Here is a 24,284-nt window from a genome sequence, read left to right as displayed (position 1 = left end):
CAACTGGTCCATGCCAACCAAGATTCCCATCTAAGCTAGTACCACACACGCAAAATGCTGGAGGAACTCAGCAGATCAGGCATCATCTACAGAAGGGAATAAACAGTAGACATTTTGGGTCAAGACTTTTCATCAGGACTAGCATAAAGCTAGTGCTATTTGCCTGCATTTAGCCAACAGTCCACGAACACTACCTCTCTATTTCTCTTTTGCCCTATCTGTCTATTTATATGTCTGTCTATCTCTCTATTTTTCACTTTATGTGACTTGTATATGCTTTATGTACATATTTCACTGTACCGTTGCTACAAAATGAGATATTTCACAACATATGTCAATGATAATAAACCTGATTCTGATTCTGAAACCTTTCCTATCCATGTACTATACTTTCCTTTTAAATGTTGTTAATATACCTGCCTCAATTATTTCCCCGACATTTTGCTTCATATACTGGGTGAAAATGTTGCCCCTCAGGTTCCTATTAAATCTCCCCCCTCTCATAATAAACCTTTGACCTCCCAACACTAGGGAAAAGAACTCTGGAAACTCCTGGGAGTGCACATCTCACACAACCTCTTGTGCTTCCAGAGCATGTTATACACAATCAGGAAAGCTCACTAATGCTTCTCCTTTCTGAGGAGGATGAAGCAAGCTGGACTATGCACATCTATTCTCATAACATTTTACAGATACACAGTAGAGACCATCCTAGCAAGCTGCATCACTGAATGGTACAGAAACTGCACTACAGTGGACTGGAAGGCTCTACAATAGGTCGTCAAAACTGTCCAATTCAACACCAGCACCAGCCTACCCACCATCAAGGATATACATAAAGAAAAACCCAGTGATCTCACCCATCCTGTTCATGGACTGTTTGTCCCACTCCCATCAGGGAGGATGCTACATAGACATTCACACCAGGACCACCGGGCTCAAAAACAGTAACTTTTCCCAAGCAATAGGGTGATCAACACCTCCACTTAATAACCCATCCCTCCACACCTCAACCAACACTACTTTATCATTTTCCTGTTAGTCACTCCCGTGCCTTGCATCTCCTCAAGAATATAAGATCAATTTATGTGTAATAGCTATATTATGTATTTATATTTATTGTAGGTGGGTTTTTTTTTGGGCTGACTCAGAGGCAGAGAAACAATGATTTCATTTTCCTTTACACTTGTGTACTGGAAATGACATTAAACAATCTTAAACCTTGAATTTTGATGGGGCGTATTCACCCTATCTATGCCCCTCAAGACAGAGTGTAATTGGGGACACAAAATATACTTGAAGAACAGGATCCCAGATGGGAACAGCTTAGGGCATATTTACACCAGGATGTATTATGTAATTGAGTTGTCATTTGTGCTTTAACTATATTTTGTTTTCCTTCTAAACTTGTTTAAACCATTCTAAAAGATGTTTTAATTGCTTGCACTTTCTATTTATGACTTAGCTGAATGTGGAGCCTCTGTAACTGCAACGGAAGGCACGTTGCTGTCGCCAAATTACCCAGTGAACTACGAGAACAATCATGAATGCATCTACAGAATTGAGACACAGCCAGGGAAAGGAATCAGCCTTCACGCTAGGACATTTAATCTTCAGGAGGGTGATGTTGTCGAGGTAACAGTGACATTGACACATACAGTATCTCTTGCATTTTATATTTTACCTCAAATTCTAATAAATGGTTTCGCTCAGTGCCACAAAATCTCAATGCCATTGGAAGTAGAATTTTAAAGGTGTATCAATTTGAGCGAAATCTTAGCTGAGAAGCTTGTTTATGTTAATGTTTCCAATTTCAAGTGATTAGATTTTAAATCCGTTTTCAATGTCATCTTTCATAGGTTTGCCAAAAATAGGCTGAGTAATTGTGCCATTGAATATTTCAAGATTAAATTCTAGTTGCTAAGAGTTAGTTGCATTTAGGTGCTGGCATTTGAAATTTGGCATAATAAATCTTGAGTTGGGGTTTGTGTTGTGCACGGAAACCCCCCATGCTGCGTGCGCGCGCACACACACAAACACTCTCTTATTGCTTTAGACAGATACTTATTGATGCATGAAAAAGAAAACAAAGCCTTTGCATTGCTCTTAAACATGAGATCCATATGCTAGAAGTCTTGAATAATTCACACAAGATCCTGGAGGAACTCAGCAAGACCAGCAGCATCTACGGAGAGGAATAAAGAGTCAACACTTTGTGCAGAGTCCTGATGCTGAAGGGGCCCGCGCAAAATTGCTGACTGTTTATTCCTTACCATAGATGCTGCCTACCCGGTTGAGTTCGTCCAGCATTTTGTGTGCATTACTTTGCATTTTAAGAGAGGCATAGATAGAATAGGCAGAGAATGTCTTTTTAAAAGAATCAAAATATCTAATACCAGGGGACGTCAAGTCAAGTTAAATCACTTTTTATTGTCATTTCGACCATAACTGCTGGTACAGTACACAGTAAAAATGAGACAACGTTTTTCAGGACCATGGTGCTACATGAAACAGTACAAAAACTACATTGAACTATGTAAAACCAACACAGAAAAAAAAACTATACTACACTAGACTACAGACCTACCCAGGACTGCATAAAGTGCACAAAACAGTGCAGGCATTACAATAAATAGTAAACAAGACAATAGGCACAGTAGAGGCCAGTAAGTTGGTGTCAGACCAGGCCCTGGGTATTGAGGAGTCTGATGGCTTGGGGGAAGAAACTGTTACATAGTGATGCAGCTGCTCAGGATGCTCTCAATACAACCCCTGTAGAATGTGATGAGGATGGGGGGTGGCAGATGGACTTTCTGCAGCCTTCACATAAAGTAGAGATGCTGCTGGGCTTTCTTTGCTATGGAGCTGGTGTTGAGGGACCAGGTGAGATTCTCCGCCAGGTGAACACCAAGAAATTTGGAGTTCTTATTGATCTCTACTGATGAGCTGTCGATGTTCAGCGGAAAGTGGTTGCTCTGTGCCCTCCTGAAGTCAACAGCTATCCCTTTTGTTTTGTTCACATTCAGAGACAGGTTCTTGGCTTTGCACCAGTCCATTAGCTGCTGCACCTCCTCTCTGTATGTTGACTCATCGTTCTTGCTGATGAGACCCACCACGGTTGTGTCATCGGTGAACTTGATGATGTGGTTCGAGCTGTGTGTTGCAGCACAGTCGTGGGTCAGCAGAGTGAACAGCAGTGGACTGAGCACACAGCCCTGGGAAGCCCCCGTGCTCAGTGTGATGGTGTTGGAGATTCTGCCTCCGATCCAGACTGACTGAGATCTCCCAGTCAGGAAGTCTAGGATCTAGTTGCAGAGAGAGGTGTTCAGGCCCAGTAGGCTCAGCTTTCCAATCAGGTTCTGAGGGATGATTCTGTTGAATGCTGAACTGAAGTTTATGAACAACATCCGAACGTATGTGTGTTTTTTGTCCAGGTGGGTTAGGGCGAGGTAGAGGGTGATGGCAATGGTGTCGTCTGTTGAATGGTTAGAACAGTACGCGATTTGCAGGGGGCCCAGTGAGGGGGGCAGTAGGGGCTTGATGTGCCTCGTGATGAGCCTCTTGAAACATTTCATGATGATGGATGTGAGTGCAACGGGACGGTAGACATTGAGGAAGGACACTGAAGACTTCTTCGGCACGGAGACAATGGTGGCCTTGAAGCACGTTGGAACGATAGTGCTGCTCAGGGAGATGTCGAAGATGTCAGTGAGAGCATCTGCTAGCTGGTCTGCACATCCTTGAAGCACTCTACCAGGAATATTGTCTGGTCTAGCAGCCTTCCATTGGGTTGACCCTGCACAGGGTTCTCCTCACATCGGCCACGGTGAGACACAACACCTGGACATTTGGAAGAAGGGTGGACTTCCTCACTGCCACGTCATTTTGCACCTCAAAATGAGTGTAGAAGCAGTTCAGCACTTCTAGGAGGAAGGCATCACACCGCAGAGTCAGGTGATGTTGTCCTGTAGTTGGTGATGTTCTGAATGCCCTTCCACATGTGCTGCATGTCACCACTGTCCTGGAAGTGGCTGTGGATTCGCTGGGTGTGTGCACGCTTTGCCTCTCTGATGGCCTGGGACAGTTTGGCCCTCACTGTTGTTAGGGCTGCCTTGTTGCCTGCTCTGAAGGTGGAGACACGGGTCCTCAGCAGCACATGCACCTCCCCGGTCATCCATGGCTTCTGGTTAATACGTGTAGTGATGGTCTTAGACACAGTAACATCATAGGTGCACTTGCTGATGTAGCTAGTCACTGATGCCATGCATTTAAAGTGTGAGGAGGGAATTTCAAATGAGTTGTGAAGGGCAAGCTTTTAACACAGAGTGGTGGGTGCCTGGAATGTGTTGCCTGGGGTGGTGATAATGACAAACATTAGGAACTTTTAAAGGTATGTTTAGATAGACACCTAAATGGAGGAAAATGAAATGAAATGGATATTGTGTAGGCAGAAAAGATTAGTTTAGTTAGCCATTTGATTATTAATTTAATTAATTCAGCACAACACTGTGAACTGTACAGCCTGCTCCTGTGCTGTATGGACTGCTCTGAGTTCCATATTCTCTGGCTCTGGTCACACTGAGCTTTATTTACCATGGGCTTTATTTATCTACACTTGTGCTTTTATTTCCCATTTCAAAAGGAATTATGTTTTGTGCATAAATGTCATGGGTACAACAAGCTCTCAATTACTTCATTCCATAGAGACACTACAGTTACATGTGTATTTTTATTTTTTTCTGATACAATTTACCTTGACTCCTATATTACAGAAGAATAGGCTATTTTCTTCTAACTGTACAATCACAGCCAAGAATTGAATCAATTTATCATCCATTTAGCGGTCTTGATATAAAAGCTTGGGCGGGCTTCCTATTTTTTCACACACAACATTGGATTTTGAAACTCCAGAAAAAAGAGAAAATCTGCAGATGCTGGAAATCCAAGCAACACAGACAAAATTCTGGAGGAACTCAGCAGGTCAGGCAGCATCTATGGCAAAAAGTACAGTTGCTGTTTTGGGCTGACACTCTTCGGCAGGAAATGCCAACATAGATGCTGCCTGGCCTGTTGAGTTCCTCCAGCATTTTGTGTTCGTTGTTTGAAATTCCAGGTTGAGATTCGAAATGGGCGAAAGGCCAATTTTGATGTTATCAGAAAGGGATTGGGGCAGGCAGTAGTCTTGTAAAGGTGTACTTGGTAAGTGGGAGGCCATCAAAAGTAAAATTTTGAGAGTACAGAGTTTGTATGTCCCTGTTAAAATGAAGGGCAAGGATAACAGTTTTATGGAGCCTTGGATTTTCAGAGATATTGAGGCAATGGTTAAGAAAAAGAAGGTGATGCATAGCAGGTAGGAAAAATAAGGTACTTGAGGAGTGTCAGAAATGTCAGAAACTTGAGAACATTTAACAAGGGAATGAGAAGGGTTAAAAGGAGGCATGAGGTTGCTCTGCCAGACAAGGTGAAGGAGAAACCTACAGATATATTAGAAACAAAAGGATAATCCACTAGAAGATCAGAGTAGTAATCTATACATAGAGGCAAAAGAGATGGGGGAGATCTTAAATAGATTTTTTGCATCTGTATTTACTTGGAGATGGACGCAGAGTCTATTGAAGTGAAGCAAAGCAGCAGCGAAGTCATGGACCTTATACAGATGATAGAAGAGGAAGTGCTTGCAGTATTGAGGAAAATTAGGATGGGTAAATCCCCAGAGCCTGACAATATGTTCCATTAGACCCTATGGGAGGCTAGTACAGAAATTGCAGGGCCCTAGCTGAGATATTTAAAACATCCTTAGTTATGGGTGAGGTGCTGGAGGATTCAAGGATAGCTAATGTTGTTTCATTGTTTAAGAACGGCTCCAAGAATGAACCTGGGAACTATAGGCCAGTGAGCCTGACATCAGTTGTGGGAAAGTTATTAGAAGGTATTCTAAGGGACCAGATACACAAGTATTTGGATAGACAAGGTCTGATAAGGAATAGTCAAATTGCTTTGTGTATGTTAGGTTGTGTCTAACCAATCTTATAGAGCTTTTTTGAGGAAGATACCAGGGAAGCTGATACAAGTAAAGCAGTGGATGTTGTCTAAATGGACTTTAGCAAGGCTTTTGACAAGGTCTCTCATGAAAGGTTTGTCAAGTATGTTTAAATCCCTGGTATTCAAGATAAGGTAGTAAATTGGATTAGATATTGGCTTTGCAGGAGAAACTAAAGAGTAATAGTAGTTACGAGCAAACACGAGGGTCTCGGCCCGAAACGTCGACAGGGCTTCTCCCTATCAATGCTGCCTGGCCTGCTGTGTTCCACCAGCATTTTGTGTGAGTAGTAGTAGTTAGTTGCCTTGACTAGAGTCCTGTGACAAGAGGTGTGTTGCAGGAATTGGTACTGGGTCCATTGTTGTTTGTCATCTTTATCAACAATCTAATGATAATATGGTAAACTGGATCAGCAAATTTTGCAGATGATACCAAGATTGGGGGTGTAGTGGACATCAAGGAAGGCTATCAGAACTTGCAGTGGGATCTAGAGCAGTTGGAAAAGTGGGCTGAAAAATGGCAGATGGAATTTAAAGCAGACAAGGGTGAGGTTTTGTAAATTGGTAGACAGACCAGAGTAGATCTTACAGAGTGAACAGTTGGGCACTGAAGAGTGTGGTAGACAGAGGGATCTGGGAATACAGATCCATAATTCCTTGAAAGTGGAATCTCAGTTAGGTGGGATTGTAAAGAAAGCTTTTGGCACATTTCACATTTTTCTAAGAACACCCCCCCCCCCCACCCAATCTTTCTTCAGGGTTAACATTCAACTCTTACCAGTAAGCCATATTCTGGTTCTGTAAATAATACAGAAAAAAAAATAATGAGGCAGTTAGTGTTCAAAGAGCATACAGACATCTGATGCTCGAGTGGAAGAAACAGTTTGTGAAATATTGAGTGTGAGTCTTCCTCTCTGATGTTAGTAGCAAGAAAAGGGCATGTACTAGATAGTGAGGATCCTTAATGATGGATGCCACCTTCTTGAGGCATCACCTCTTGAAGGTGTCTTCGATAGTAGAGGGAGGGTTGGCAGTCTCCATTCTAAGCGGTGATGAAACAAGTCAGAATTGTCTCCATTATGCATCCACAGAGACTTACAAGAGTATTTGGTGGCATAACAAATCTCCTCAAATTCATAATGAAATATAGCTGCTCCGTGCCTTCTTTGTAGTTACATCAATACGTTGAGCCTAGGATAATTTTACAGAGATGTTGATACCCAAGAACTTAAAACTGCTCACCTTGTCTACTTCTGATCCCTTGATAAGGACTGGTGCATGTTCTCCTGACTTCCCCTTGCTGAACTCCACAATCAATTCCTTGGTTTTGCTGACATGCTTTAAACTGATAAATGTCCTTTTGTAATGTGTACAACCCTCTGCAGAAGCACAAAATCTGCTAACACAAAGTGTAGATGGCCGGATAAAATCTTTACACATGTTGTTGTCCTTCTATGGTCTTTATTGGATTATAACTTTTATATATGGAAAGAAAATTGATTTTTATGCTCCTTATTACATTCCTGTTAGTTTTAGGAGCTTAGTCAAAGTGTTTTGCATAGGAAGAAAAACAAAGTATCCCCAGTATGGACTTGTTTGGTTAATTTGATGGAGCACGGACCATTATATATTTCTTTATATAGACAATAATGCAATTTTATAAAATATTTTATGTCATCCTCATCTGATGTTTATCTGTTTTTTTCTCTTTTACTTATGAAATAGTAGACTTATTTTTTGAAAGGAGGGAAATATAGAAAATTCCGTAAGATACTTGTGATGAATCCAAGACTGAATCCTGAGAGGAATGATGCCCTGTAGTCATAAAATCATAGAGCACTACAGCACAGAAACAGGCCCTTCAGCCCATCTGGTCTGTGCCAAACTGTTACTCTGCCTAATCCCTTCAACCAGCTCCTGGACCATAGTCCTCCACACCAACGCCATGATATACTTATTCAAACTTTTCTTAAATGTTGAAATTGAATCCTTGTCCAGTTCTGCTGGCATCTTAGTCCACACTCTCACTACCTGTTAGTATAGATGTCCCCCCCCCATGCTTCATTTAAACATTTATCCAAATTTCTCTTGAAGTATTCAGTGCTGACTATTCTCTTGTCCTGCTACTGTTTTGAAAACTGCTTGTCAGCTGAAAGGAAAACCGATGCAAGATTAACAAAGAACTGAAGTTCCTGTGTCAAATTGTTCTTCACCAAAACATATAGAATCAATTCATCAACATTCAATCTTATTGCCATTGCATTGAAAGGATTTTCTTGCCTCTCCAGTTAAATTTAACTGTGAAATATAATGGAAAAGGCATTAGAAATGGATCTATGACAGGCAGTTGATCTATGACAGGCTGCTTGATATTGCGATTTACCAATCAGAATGGCCTTAATTCCCCATTCTTTATCCAGTGAAGATTTAACTAGAATGAAATAAGGCCTAGATGTTTTGTGATATGGCTGAAGTCATGGTGAGGTTACTTCAATGCACTCTTTAATAACTGTGCATTCTGTCTTTCAGGTCTATGATGGAAAAGATAATTCCTTTCGTCGCCTTGGGGTTTTTACCAAATCCGAATTGCTGGGAATTACCTTAAACAGCACATCAAATCATATGTGGCTAGAATTTAACACAAATGGATCAGGGACTGACCAGGGATTTGATCTCACCTATACCAGTAAGAGAATGCTTTATATAAAGGAGGAATTGCATGATGGTTAGATAGAGTTGTATATTCCGTACACCGTAGAGCTCTCAGTTCCCCTCCAGTTTTGACTTCCAGTCCTCTATGGCGATCCCTCACTGTGGATCCATTCTGGCTGCCAGCTATTTTTTGATTTCACTCTCTGGTATGTATTGGATGTTTTCTTTATCAAAGATTCTTCCTTTGTCATATTTCCACATGTATGTCTTTCTTTGACAAATAATGTGAAAGCCTTTAGATTTTACGACATTAGCCTTCAGGCCAGCTGCTTTGCATAAAGCTGATAGAATTTTAATATTTTGGTCCATCCACGTGAAGATGTTGCTCAAGATTGTCATGTCATCATCAAAGGCTAATGTCGTGTATCTGGTTGTTCCTTCTTCTGGTACAAATTGGCTTTTATTTTTGATGGTACAAATAAACGGGTCCATAATGATTTTGAATAGGTTGGGAGAAAGAAGGTTGTCCTGTTCAACATCTCTTGATATTTATCCATTCCATGTTTTTTCTGCACCTATTGCTCTGACAGTTTTAAAGATCCAGAACAAGGTCAATAAAAACCTTACGTAATCTCAGTTATGTTTTGTAACTCCAGAAACTAAAAGCAAAAGAGAGGAGCTTGGGGATAATAAGTCTAGTTAGTTTTACTTTAGTGAGATGTTCACATATGATGTGGTGGCATAATAACATATGCCATTCACATACTTCTTACTTATAAACCGTAATGAATTCTGTAAATAAACAAAGAACGCTTAATTAAACAACATATTTACAATATTATTCAAATGTTACTGAAATATTGAATAGTCTACACTTCTCCCTGTTTAGATATAAACTACAACTCAGTATAGAATGCATCTCAACTCAAATATAACAACGTTAGATTCTGGGGCCTCCACTATGGTTATTGTATGAAATGACTCTGAGACAGAAGGATGTAGTTCTGAGAGCTCTAATAATTGACTCTGCTCTTCGCAACTGATTAATGTGACACCTTTATTTTCTAATAATTGACTCTGCTCTCCTCAATTGATTGATGTGCCATCTCCAGATGACATCAGACACAATCTCCACTGTATAGAAGAGTGGTCCATTTTGTCCTTAAGTTTTCCAAGTACCCACTTTTGAATACCTCTGTAATCTCTCAGCAGGACTGCTTGTCCGGGAGTGAAACATCAAACCTCAAATTGTGTAAGCTGTGTGTCCTGTATAACCTTTCTGAAACTGACTTTGAGGAGATCCAAGTGGGAGTGCAAGGAATGACCAGTGATCAGCAGACCTGCTGAGTTGTTGGCTGTGCAGTGTGCTGCATTGCAATATGCAAGGAGAAAATTGGCAAGTTTCAGATTCATTGTCAGTGTGGTGTGTTCTGCTGACGTTGCTCGCAGACCATCATTAGACTCTTGATAAACCTTTCTGCCAAGCCATTGTACATGTAATAAGTCTTATTCCATTCATTTAGAGGAATGATTGAAATTGTTCTGCAACAAACTGTAGTCTACTGTCACTAAGTGATCTGGAACACCAGGTCTTGAGAAGAGACTTTTCAACACATCAGCAGTATGCGACGCTCAAACTGAGGCTGTTGGGCCACTTTGTAGCTGCACCCACTACTACCAAAATATATGTGTCCATGAATGGTCGAACAAAATCCACAAGCCAGAGCAAAACAAGCCATTATTAGGGATGGAGAGGTGCTGCTTTTGGCATCTTCTGGGTGTGTTGGCATCCCATGCAGTGCATGGTGAGCTGCTCAATCTGCTGATCCATCCCAGGCCACCCTAAAAATCTTTCATTTTGACCATGCCTAGATGACCAGCTTGGAGCCATTTTAGGTTGCCATGTATACCTGAGGCAGTGTGGGGTATTTTCTGCCTCCCTTTGGACCATCTCTGCCATAATAGGGACACTTTCAATTTACCGAATACACTGAGAGGAGTGTCCTTTTGTAAATTTTCCAGTTATTTCTTTTTCTAAGAGTAAATGGGACAATCCATCAGCATTTCCATGATTAGTTGTTCCCTTGAATTCAATCTTGTTGTTGTGTCCTCCAAGAAGAAGAGTCTATCTCTCCATTTCTGAAGCAGCTTAGTGGAACATCCTTCTCTTGATTGAAAATGGACACTGGTGTTTGATGATCAGTACTGAGGGTAAACTCTCTCCCATACAGATACTGGTTGAAATGTTACACATCCCAAACCAGACTCAAGGTCTCATTGTCAATCTGTGCGTAAGTTTTCTCTGCAGTGGTAATGGAATGTAATTCATAGGCTATGGGGCATTCACTTCCATCACTCATAACATGTGACATGACTGTACCTATCACTTAAGGTGAGGTGTCTTTGGCAAGCTACACTGGTTAATGTGGATCACAATGTATTAATACAGTAATTGACATCACGATTTCCTTTGCCTTTTCAAAACCCACCTCACACTGCTTTGTCCTTTGCTATTTCTTCCTGATCTATAGGAATGAGTTCAAGAGGTGGAGCAGTGTACCCAGGATTGGCAGGAATATTTATAGTAATTGACAAATCCTAAAGTGGGGCATAACTGTGTCCTTGGGGCATTCACCACCACTTGAATTTTCTCCACACACTTGCGTAATTCTTGTGCGGCAATGGTGTGACTACTGTAAGTGATTCTTGGTTTAAAGAATTCACACTTGATTGCATTGTGTACTAAGCCCATAATCTTCTAATCTTTTTAACACAATCTGGAGTTTTAGGAGATGCTCCTTGTTATCGTTACTGGTAACAATAATTCACTTGGGTAATGCTGAGTGCCTGGGCAGCCTTGCAGCACCTGGTCCATAGCTTTTTGCCAGAGTGCAGATGCAGATGCTAACTGAGAAATAATCCTATTACAGTGATAAAGCTCTTTTTGAGTCTTTATGGTAAGAAACACTTCAGATCCTTCTTCCATCTCTGTCTATAGGTAGGCCTCGGCTGCCAACTTTGCTGAAATGCTTCCCTCCAGAAAGGTTAGCAAAGATATCCTCTGTCCTGGGTGGAGGATATAGACATACATTCAGAATTGAGTTGATCTGTGGTGACCATAAAATCACCACAGATCCTCATATATCCATCCTTATTGGCTACTGGGACCACTGGTGTTGGCCATGGGCTCCACCCAATCTTGGAATGAATTTCTTCAGCCTCCATGTGATCTGGCTCACTGGCCACATTTTCATGGATGGTTTAAGGAACTTGGGTGTGGCATTTTCTTTTTACACCCTTGTACCCTTGATATGAATGAGTTTTCCAATGCCATCCTTGAACACCACTGTTGAATCATTCAGTTTTATTTGACTCTATTGCAGGTGATGTGGCATGCAAATTGTGGATGGGTCTCCAATCCAGTTGTAGTTGTCTCGGCCACTCACAATGCTGGTCTTCCTGTTTTTAACACATACAAGCCCAATGTGGCTTGTTGGTTCTTGTATTCCAGTGTTACAAATGTCATTCCCACAGGAGTGATCTTTTCTCCAGTATAAGTTGGATATCTACAGGTTTCAGTTCAGTATCTTTGAAATGACATTCAAACTCATTTCGTGTAATGACTGAAACAGCTGAACCCATGACCAATTCCATTTTAATTAACCTGCTGTTCACTTCTGGTGTAAACCATATTGCTGGCCTATTGTTAGTTTTCACATTGTAAATCTCAGAGCTATTCAGTCCTGTTTCACTCTCATCATTATCAGATTTTTCATCAACAGCATGTATGTAAGTGCTCTTTCATTCCTGACTGCTGCTCACTTGTGTCCCTGGCTGCCATTTTCACTGATACAGTGATTTCAACTGCTCTCGTAAATGTGAGTTGTGCTTTAATTAGGAGCCATTTTGTAATTTTTTTTGTGAGATTCCACAAACTAATGATGAGCATCATTAAGCCCATCATTGAACTGACAATGCTCCGATAATCTCTTCAATTCACCATGTAAACTGAAATGGACTACCCTACCTTTTGATTCCACTTCTGCAATTAACAATGGCTTTGAATCTAAATGTTCAGACCATACATTCATGATATCAGCAAAACTCATTTCACCTAGATTGGTTGGACCAGTCAAGCCTCAAAGCAAACTGTATGTTTTTCCAGCAATTGCACTCAGTAACACTGGCACTCACATTTCATTAGCTATTTGATTTGCTTCAAAATTCTGTTCAATTCATTCAGTATATATCATCCAGTTACCTGTTATGCACTCAAATGCTATCTTTCTGATCTAGATGACTATTTCTGCTATTTATTTATGCATTTATTATTATTATCACCCAGTGTTCAGTGTTTATGAACTTGTAAACTTCATCCATGTAGTCTTTTTTTAAACTCAGTTGTCTTACTCCCCTTCCAAAGAAAAGCTTGTTTCACTTTAACAGATAGGTTCTCATCTCATGTTTAATTTAAAACTTCCTTGTCACCACTGTTACGTTTTGCAACTCCAGTAGATAATTAAAAGTAAAACACAGGAGCCCAGGATAACATGCCTACTTATTTTTCCTTTAGTAAGGCTCTCACATATGGTGTGATGTTATAATGATGGAAGCTTTTTACCTATAGCCAGTAATGAAATATGTAATCAAACAATGAATGCTTAATCAAACAATATCAAAATCAGGTTATTATCACCAGCATGTGTCATGAAATTTGTTAACTTAGCATCAGCACAATGCAATACATGCCAATATAGAAAGAAAAAAATGAATAAGTAAATCAATTACAGTAAGTATATATATGAATATTAAATAGTTTGATTAAAATAGTGCAAAACAGAATTAATATATAAAAATGTAAAAACGTGTTTATGGGTTCAATGTGCATTTAGGAATTATATGGTGGGGGGGTGGGGAGGAAGCTTTTCCTGAATTACAGAGTGTGTGCTTTCAGGCTTCTGTACCTCCTTACTGATTGTAACAGAAGAGGGCATGTCCTGGGTGATGAGGGTCTTTAATAATGGAGACCTCCTTTCTGAGGCATCGCTCCTTGAAGATGACTTGGGTACTATGGAGGCTGGTACCCAAGACTAATTTTACAATTTCCTGTGGCTTCTTCATAATATATATTTATAATAATACTCAAATTTTACTGAAATATTAAACACACGACAATCTCATCCTCTGTAAAGATTTCATAATTAATTTGTGTATTGTACATCAAAAGAGAATGATAAATTCATTTGGCTTCATTGAATTCTGATTCTTCTGTGGTCCAGAAGTTCTTCAGAATTTAAGAATGAGACATAAAACTTGTTGCCTATGATTGTTTTATTAAGTGTTGCAAGAACAAAGAAGAAGAAGAAGAAGCAATTGAGAGAGCAAAGAAATGAGCAGACTAAAAAGTAGTCATGATCTTCTCATTCCACTTACAGAGATAAACACGTACAGAGAAGGTGCAGTGCAGGTAAACAATATGGTGCAGACTCTGCACATTCAGGTTTCCAGCTCAGCACAGGTTTTCAGAGCCTTCCCAGGTACTCCATCGCGACCTTCCGCCTTGCGAGGGTTCACTCTCTTTAAAGACAGTCAAACATCGGCCTCTGAGATGGAGATCACAGGGTCATCAGGTGCAGCAGGGATCTTCAGAGCTATAGTTGTATTATCCCTTTCAAAGTGAGCTTAGAAGGCATTGAGTTCATCTAGTAGTGAAGCATCGCTGCCACTCATGCTATTGGGTTTCGCTTTGTAGGAAGTAATGTCTTGTAGACCCTGCCAGAGTTGCCGTGCATCTGATATTGCCTCCAATCACTTTCAAAATTGACTCTTCGCCCTTGAAATAGCCCTCCGCAAATCATACCTAGTTTTCTGGTACAGGTCTGAGTTGCCAGACTTGAATGCCACAGATCTCCTTTCATCCTTTTTCCCACCACAGAGAAAAGCCCTATCTCACTCAACCTTTCCTCATAAGACATACTCTTTGATCCAGATGACACCACTCTCTTACAAGGTGAGAGAGTCAGGATTATCTCAATGAGAATGTGAGGTTTAATGGAAATGCGTGTTGTGACCTGAAAGTTTTAAGGGAAATCTGAAGCACTTTCCACAACATTTACAGTTAATACCAGAAGTTCTCCAACACAGAATAGTTTCTGGAAGCTGTCAGTTTTCATTATTTTTCCCTTGACCATTCATTCCTCCCCACTAATCCCCCTTTTGGCACTTATCCCTGCAAGTACCAGAAGTGCTACACCTGCCCATTCACCTACGCATTCACCTCCAATCACGGCCCCAAACAGTTCTTTGAGGTTAAGCAACACTTCACCTGTGAATCTGTTGGGGTCATCGCCTGTATCTGGTGCTTCCAGTGCAAGTTCTTCTGCATTGATGAGACCTGATGTAGATTGGGTGTCTACTTTTTCAAGTACCTCTGCTTCATCTCCCAAAAGCAAATTTCCTGGTGGACAACCATTTTAATCCTATTGCTATTCCTGTTCTGACACGTCAGTTTATGATCTCCTCTTCTGCCATGATGAGGTCACTATCAGGATGGAGAAACAACATCTCATATTAAGCTTAAGTAGCCTCCCCTGATGAGATGGATATCAATTTCTCAAACTTCCGGTAATTTTTTCCTATCCCCCTTCCCTCTTCCTCAATTTCCCACTCTGTCCTGTTACTTCTTCTCCTCACCTGTCTATCATGTTCTCTTTGGTGCCCCTTCTCATTCCCTTTCTCCCATGATCCACTCTCCTCTTCTCTAGCCCTCTACCATTTCCACTTATCACCTCATAGTTCCTTACTTTATTCCCCCCCCCCCCCCCCCACACACACACCCAACCACCTGGCTTCATCTACCACCTCGTAGTTTGCCCCACTTCCACTCCTCTCACCTTCTTATTCTGGCTTCTCCCCCTTTCCTTTCCAGTCCTGATGAAGGGCCTCCAACTGAAACATTGACCATTCATTTATTTTCATAGATGCTATCTGACCTGCTGAGTGTGTTTCACAAGATTTCCAGCATCTGGAGAATCTATTGTGTTCATTATTCTTCAGCATTTTTGTTTGTCTTTCATTTGTTTTGAAAGCATCAAATAATTCATTGTGAGTTGCTGTAATTTCATCTTTGTGGAATCCAATTGGTTCTGAGGACATTAAGCCTTTTTACACAGAGAGTGCTGGGTGCATGGAATGCAATTCCAGGGGTGGTGGTACAGACAGATAGATCAGGGACTGTTAAGAGACTGTTTGATAGGCACATGGATGATGGAAGAATAGAGGGCCATGTGGGAGGGAAGGGTTAGTTTGATCCCGGAGTAGATTAAAGGGCAGTACATTATTGTGCTGTAGTGTTTCATATTTTATGTTCTGAATTCTATGATTTATGTTCTGTGTATGACCTGAAATTAGAGAAAGCTTTGGAGTTTGAAAATAGAACAATATGATCAAATGTTGGGAAATGAGGCTAGATCAAGTGCTGTTGCCAACCATTTTATTTCCCTTTCCCACATCCACATTGACATATCTGTCCATAGCTTCCTTCACTGCCAGGTTGAACTAAACACAGCTTAGAGGAACAACATATCATATTGCATCTTGGTAGTCTCACACCTGACAACATGAACATTTAATTCTCAAACTCACGGTAATCACTCATCCTCTGTCTCTTTTCCACTCTTTTCTCTCTCTCTCTCTCACTCTCTCTCAGATCCAACTGATCAACAATCTCCCCACTTCTTTCTCCTTTGCGCCCTCTTGATCTATCCATCACCCACACACTCCTCCCACCTGTTCCTTCCACACCACCCTTTCTTTATTCCATGCTCCATTGTCCTATCCAATCAGATTTCATCTTCTTCAGCCCTTGGTAATCTCCACCTACCATTATCACCTCCCAGCTTCTGATGTCATTTTCACTCTCTTCCCCTCCCTTATATGCCCGTCACCCCTCCTCGCCAGGCTCCACATCATCTGTCAGCTCTCTCCACATCTCTTACACTGGCTACCTTCCCTCTATCTTTTAGTCCAGGTGAAGAGCCTCAACCTGAAATGTCGACCATCCATTTTATTCTCCTCCACCGATGTTGCCTCCTCCATCATTTTGTGTGCTACTCTAAATTGAGGGGACAACTTCGTCAGCATGAATAAAATGGGCCAAAAAGCATCTTTGGTGTGTAACTGCTGTGTAACTTTGAACTTTGCCAATGGTCACAATGTGGCTGGTTGTCTGTTGTATCCAGTATTGACAGGAAGCCTGAGTGAGAGAGTGTTTGAAGTGGTAAAGCCGTTGCACTGGGCAGTTCCACTCTCATGACTTTGGAAGTCTGCATCCAGTGATATGAGTAGTCAGCACAACAGTGATTGCAGTGGATGATCATGACTTCTGTGCCCTATCACGCCCTTCATTCTTTTTAAAGCATTGCAGAATTATCTTCCTAGCTGTTGGATCTCACTGTTCATCTCACATGCCCTGTCCACTGGAGCTAACTTTGCATGCTGGGAAAGGCACAAATAAGCAAAGTAGTACTGAGAACATGAGTTGTAGAGTCCTTGAAATTTAAAGAATACTGTACATGAAATGTCAGACAATTTTCTAATACCTCAAGAACTGGCAGAGAAGCAATTAGAGTTAGGGTTGGGATACAGGATCACAACCCTTGTCTGCATATCTTAAGAGTCAATGTCAAAGTAAACTTTATTATCAAAGTACGTATATGTTACCTTACACCACCAAGAGATTTATTTTCTTACAGCCACTTACAGAAAAACATTAAGAAATGCAATAGAATATCCCAACAGAAATATTAAGACCAACAAAGACCAACAAGCAGCATCTCTTCTTGGATGTTTTGGGCATGCTATGTTGGCATTGGAGTGTGCAGCAACACTTGCGGGTTACTCTGAGCACATGCCGAGGCTGCGTTGATTGTTAGTACAAATAATGCATTCCACTGCACATTTCAATGTACAGATGATAAATCAATGAGTCTGATCTGACCTAAAATTGCTCTTCTTTTGCCTGGTTTCAATTACTATTAAAGATTAGATTAGATTCAACTTTATTGTCATTGTGCCGAGTACAGATACAAAGCCGATGAAACGCAGTTAGCATCTAACCAGAAGTGCAAAAGAATAGTATTATTTACAAAATAAGTGTGAATAAAAAGTAAGTGCTACAGCGGACAAATATCGAAGTACTGAGACAGTCCAATATGGGTGCAATACTGCTTAGCGCTATGATGTAAAGATGAAAATCTTGGGGTTACAGGCAGAAAATGCTGGGCAAGCACGGCAGGCCAGGCAGCACCTATGGAAATAAATAAACAGTTGACATTTCAGGCTGAGGCCCTTCTTCAGGATTTGATGAAGGATCTCAGCCCAAAAGATCAAAAGTTTATTCATTTCCATTAATACTGCCTGCTGAGTTCTGCCAGCATTTTGTGTGTATTGCTCTGGATTTCCGGCATCTGTTAAATCTGGGGTTAATTTTTCTCCTAGGATTGTAATTATTTGGTGGATTTGATAAAGATGGCTTAGAAATCTTCACTGATGTTGAATCCTACCAGAGCAATTATTGCGATCGGTGAGAATTTATATTTTAACATGACAGGCAGATGCTCATGACACTTAGCCTATTTAATGAATTTTTGTTTTGGACTTTATGAAGAATTTATTCATGAACTGCACTGATATTGCAGATGTTAGATGTTATTTCATGGGATTTAATGAATCATTCATCCCGTGCAGAATCTACTCAAAAAACTTGACTTATAATTAACAGAACAAAAATAAAAACGATTTTATGAAGTATGTAATCACTCTGCCACATTACTACACAGACAACCTGAGATTTTACTATTGGGCAGTTAATATTCGATATTTAATATTTTGGACACAAGAATCGATTATAGTATCTTGCCCACAATGGGTAAATTTAGAATGTTAATCTGTATAAGACTTCTCATTGTTTTCTATTTTAGGATCTTCGCTTCCTTTTGCTTTATCTAAATTGAATAAACAAATAACCAATCCTATAGTTAAACATACATTACGAATATGGTTTCAATTTCGTAAATTCTTTGGCTTGAATAAGCTTATCTTATCAAGCCCTATTATATCTAACTTTTTTTTTCGGCCCTCTTTTATGGATCAAGCCTTTGTATTATGGAAAACAAAAGGTATAACATGTTTTTGTGATTTTTTTTAGGCAATAGTTTTATGTCCTTTGAACAGCTGTCTAATAAATATAATTTGCCTAAAACTAATTTTTTTTTAGATACTTGCAAGTTAGAAATTTCTTGAATAACATGTTACAGTTTTTTCTGAAATTATGTCCAATGGACATTACGGATTTTTTTTTAGCTCTGAATCCTTGCCAGAAGGGTTTAGTAGCCATCATTTATAATATGATCATGAAAATACAGCCAGAAGTATCAGGAAAAATTAAGAAGGAATGGGAAAAAGAACTTCATTGTCTTATACCTACTGAGCAGTGGGAGAAAATTTTACAATTAGTCAATTCTTCTTCTATTTGTGCTAAACATGCCTTAATACAATTTAAGGTTGTACATAGTGTTACGATCCCCGTAACTGGGTCACTTACCAGCAAAGATAGAGAGGTCCGCTGAAGTCTGATGGTACTATTTTTAAACGTTTTTATTTATAAAGGGGCACAAAAGTAAGGTTAATACAAACATTCAGATAATATAAGTTGTCAATACTCAATCTAAAGCGCGAGTATAGTAATAATCAACAATAAGAAGTGGCTCTATCGTTTTATCTAGGGGTAAAAATATTGTCCGATGGAAATATAAAAGTCTTGCCAGTTCATACAGGCTTTTAGCCGTTTGGGGACCGCTGGGTTTCACTTGTTGGAGAGAGAAAGATTTTTGGTGAGAAAATAAACTTGCCAGCTTTTTGGACTCAAATCTTTGAATCGGGAATGTGGGTTCCCCATTGTCAGTTCGAAGTCCTTTTCGGTGTTATCAGCCACTCGCTCCCCAGGATAGGGGAAACGAACCACACGTGGCTTCCGAATAGCTTACCGTTATCACGGGAGCGATGAGCGATGGTGTCTCCTTCTGGTGCGTCGCTAGGGTACTGCCTCCTGCAGTCCCCTTTTTATCTTGACTTGCAGAGTTGTAGATGTCAATCAAGGTGGGGGTGATACAATCCCCACCCCACATTGCCCGAGGGTGTCCATGTAGCCATGATAGCGGGCACGTAGCATAGAGTCGCACTCCACAAAGGTGTCTCCAAGTAACAATGGTCAAAATCTGTTGCTTTGTATTTCTGAGGATTCTCTCTCATTTCCTGGGTCCCAGACCCGAATTAATAGCGATCTTGCGATTCTCAGGAAGGAGGGGGCTGGGATCATAACAATAGGGCTCACATGTCTAAGGATAAACTCGCTCGATTTTATTCTTATGTTAATCCAACCTGTGACAGATGTCATTCTGAAGTTGCTTCATTGACCCACATGTTTTGGTCTTGTCCCTGCTTGCAAAATTATTGGAAAGGTATTTTCGGTATTATTTCAAAAGTTCTGAATATTAAATTGCAACTGCATCATATTACTGCAATTTTTGGTTTACCAATGGTGGATAATAGTTGTTTATCCCGATCAGCTCGGTGGATGATTGCATTTGTTACGTTAATGGCTAGAAGATCTATCCTATTGAATTGGAAAGAAATTAATCCTCCATCCATATTTCAGTGGTTTTCTCAAACTATTTCTTGTTTGAGTTTAGAAAAAATTAGAAGTGTTGTTTTTGACCCTTCAATTAAATTTGAAGAAACTTGGAGACCATTTATTCAACATTTTCATATGAGCTAAACTGACTTTTCCTAAACCTTACTTTTATTATCCTTAATTATTTGGATGGAGGTACGGAGTTATTGATGCTGCTGTGTATATTTGACATGATGCAATGGCCAATGTTGGTTAGGTTTTTTTTGGAGGTTTTTTTTTCTTATTTACTCCTTTTTCATAATTACTATGAGTTTGGAAGGTTATTATATATGGATTATCATCTATTTGTATTTATACTTTAACCTATTAATTATGTATTCTCAAACTCTCTGTATCAATGCTTCTCCTATGTTTGCTTAAAATTAATTAAAAGATATAAAAAAAACATTACTACACAGACAATGAAGCCAAATATATTTGCTGTAGTTTTATTAAGTTTATTTATTTATTTTATTTTTTTATTTAGAGACACAGCAAGGTAACGGGTTCTTTCGGCCCAGCCCTGCATTGGTTGCTTACACCCATGTGACCAGTTAACTTAAGTCCCTGGGATGTGGGTGGAAACTGGAGCATCCGGAGGAAACCCATGCAGTCACAGGGAGAACTACAAACTTGTCACTGATGGTGGGAATTCATTTTAACTTGTGTTGTTTTTGCTGCTTGAAGATCCATCAGTTCTGCTTCTTGCTACAAAAGCATTGTTTTAGATCATGGATAAATGTCTTCTGCCTGCACAAGTGTTTGCAATTTGTGAAAGTATTAATCAGTTTGTTGAAGAGTTTGTTTGCTTTCTGAAGAAATTACCGAGCTAGACCAGTCAATCAGCCTTAATGAGCGTAACCACAGAAAGTGCAGCTAGGCTGAAAGAAAGTGGTATCAGCAAATTCCTCTCCATAGAACAGCAAACAATCTGCTGAAGAAACTCAACAAGTCATACAGCATTTGTGAGGGGAGAGGAATTACCGATGTTTCGGATCCTGATGCAGGCTGGGCAGCCAGTAACTTTTTCCTGTGGCAGAAATGGCTAATACAAGAGGACATAATTTTAAAGTGATTGGAGGTTAGTATAGGGGTCTTTCAGAATTATATTTTTAAATTCATTTATAGGTATAGCATGGTAACAGGTCCTTCTGGTCCAATGAACACACACCACCCAACTACATCTATGTGACCAATTAGTCTACAAACCTGTACACCTTCAGAACGTGGGAGGAAATTGGAGCACCCAGAGAAAAGTACGCAGGCCTAGGGAGAAAGTACAAGTGGCAAGAATTGCAAATTGATCTTCTAGCCGGCTCTGCAATAGCATTACATCTTTGAAGAGATGCTTTTATAGTGCTACACCTCTTAGATCAAACTCCTAATGAAATAGATTACATCTACTTAAGGAGACTTGGTATGTCACCAAAGACTCTCACAAGTTTCTGATGTGCCACAGAAAGCATTCTAACTGATTGCATCACCATCTGATCTGGAGGGGCGATTGCACAGGATCAGAAAAAGCTGCAGAATTTAACAAACTCACCAGTTCCAGCCTCCCCAACATCAAGAACATCTTCAAAAGGCGATGCCTCAAAAAGGTGGTGTCCACCATTAAGGATGGAAGAAATGCCTTCTTCTCATTGCTACCATTAAGGAGGAGGTACAGGAGCCTGAAGAACAACACTCAATGCTTCAACAACAGCTTTTTCTCCTCCAATATCAGATTTTTGAATGAACAATGAGCCCATGTGCACTACCTCAATAATTTTTCTTTGTTCTCTTTTTGAACTGCTTAATCACGTTTTTTAAAAAACATTGCTTATTGTAATTTATGTTTTTATTATTCTGAATAACAATGTACTGCTGCTGAATAACAACTTTCAAGACATATGTCAGTAATATTAAACCTGATTCTGATTCTGTTCTGCTAACCACAATGCTATCATGCTGCTCCATGATAAGATTAAGTCATTATAAACGTAGATGCATCTCTGAATGATAATGTGCTTTACCCATGTTTCATGCTGGAATAGATGAAACCTATTACATCTCAGCTATCTGTGCAAGAAGTAGGAGCACTTTCCCAGTACTTACTTCCCAAAGCACCTGCTTCGCGGTTGGAGGAGCAGCAGGAAGCTGGTCTCTGCCTGTGAAGGAGATTTATGCCACCCTCTTACTATCATTACAATTGAGCCAGAGTGTTTCCAGGGCAATCTTGTCCCATTACTTACCCTGTCTTTGGATGTGTGCTCTGCACTATTGTGCTGTTGAAATGTGATGTCTGATTGCTATATAAACAAATTGTACTCTAGCTGATTGAAGAACCCAACACCAGAGGAGGACGGGAACAGCTAAAGGATTATTAGAAATGGGTATCAACACACACAAAATGCTGGTAGAACACAGCAGGCTAGGCAGCATCTATAGGGAGAAGCGATGTCGACGTTTCGGGCCGAGACCCTTCGTCAGGATGGGTGTCATTGTTCTTAGTCTTTTCTATAATGTTAAGGCATATAGCCAAATTCTGAATGAACATAATCTTTATATGGCTAAAGTGAACACGTATACATGGAGAGATTCAGATTTAAATTTGTAAAATTCACTAGTCCCGCTGGAAAATTTTATATGTAGGAAAGCAATGTGAAAGATTTGGGAAGAGTCATGAAAATGAAAAATTAAAATAGTATGGTATACCAATTTGCCCATATATACCCCTACACCCACATAATTTCTCTCTCACTCTTTCACCTTCTTTCACTTCACATTCCTATTATCTTTTTTCTCTTTCATGCTAACCCTTTCCCTGTCACATTTTTGTTCCCTCTGTCTGTCTGTCTCTCCCTCCCCTTTTCTACACTTGGAAAACTGTGATCAGTTCTGGTCACCTAATTATAGAAAGGAAGCTTTAGATGGAGTGCAGAGATTTTTCCAGGATGCTGCCTGGATTCAAGAGCATGATTTATGAGGACAGGCTGAATGAGCATAGGCTTTTCTCTTTGGTACAAAAGAGGATTAGAGGTGACTTGATAGATGTGTTAAAGATAAATGGCATAGATTGACTGGATATCCAGAGACTTTTTCCCAAGGTGGAAATGACTAATATGAGGGGGCATAATTTTAAGATAATTGGAGTAAGTAAAAGTAAGGGGATGTCAAATCAAATGGGATGATGGGTCTAATATTGGTGGGCAGGGAAGACATTTTGTCATCTCAATCACAAACAAGAGTAATACAGGAAATCCAAGCAACACACACCAAATGGTGGAGGAATTTAGCAGGCCGGGCAGCATCTATGGAAAAGAGTGAACAGTCAAACTTTTTGGCTGAGACCCTTTATCAGAACTGGTGAAAAAAGAAGAGAAGTCAGGGTAAGAAGGGGGAAGAGGAGGAAGCAATACAAGTTAGTAGGAGATAGACAAAATCAGTATAAGATGGGTGAAGTAAAGAGCTGGGAAATCAACTGGTAAAAGATTGAAGAAGGGTGAATCTGGTAGGAGAGGACAGAAGGCCCTGGAAGGAAGGGAAGTGGAAGGAAGAACAGGGGAAGGTGATGGGCAGCTAAGGAGATAAGGTGAGAGAGGCAAATGGGAATGTGGAATGGTGAAGGAGGTGGGGGGCATTACCGGAAATTCAGGAAATCCATTTATAATAGAAGTGAGGAGGTATTTCTTTAGCCAGAGGGTAGTGAATCTGAGGAATTCATTGTCACAGATGGCTGTGGAGACCAAGTTGTTGGGTATATTTAAAGCAGAGATTGATTGTTTCCTGATTAGTCAGGGCATCAAAGGTTATGGGGAGAAGGCAGGATAATGAGGTTGAGAGAGATCTTTCCTGTAGCAAGGCAAGCAGAACTGAATAC

The 24,284-nt window shown here is 40.2% G+C and overlaps 1 protein-coding gene across 1 annotated transcript in view; it reads left to right on the top strand.

The window, feature by feature from the left end:
* Positions 1-24,284, top strand: part of LOC140733433 (CUB and sushi domain-containing protein 1-like) — a 2,013,313-nt gene that overhangs the window by 1,531,622 nt on the left and 457,407 nt on the right. The window contains exons 22-23 of the mRNA XM_073056756.1: positions 1,466-1,635; positions 8,569-8,725. Of these exons, the coding sequence (XP_072912857.1) occupies positions 1,466-1,635; positions 8,569-8,725 (327 nt within the window). The remainder of the gene's footprint in view (positions 1-1,465; positions 1,636-8,568; positions 8,726-24,284) is intronic.

Source organism: Hemitrygon akajei, chromosome 9 (assembly GCF_048418815.1).
Source record: "Hemitrygon akajei chromosome 9, sHemAka1.3, whole genome shotgun sequence".
Taxonomy (NCBI): Eukaryota; Metazoa; Chordata; class Chondrichthyes; order Myliobatiformes; family Dasyatidae; genus Hemitrygon; species Hemitrygon akajei.
Note: the sequence above shows the minus strand (reverse complement) of the source record. Positions and strands in the feature narration are given on the sequence as shown.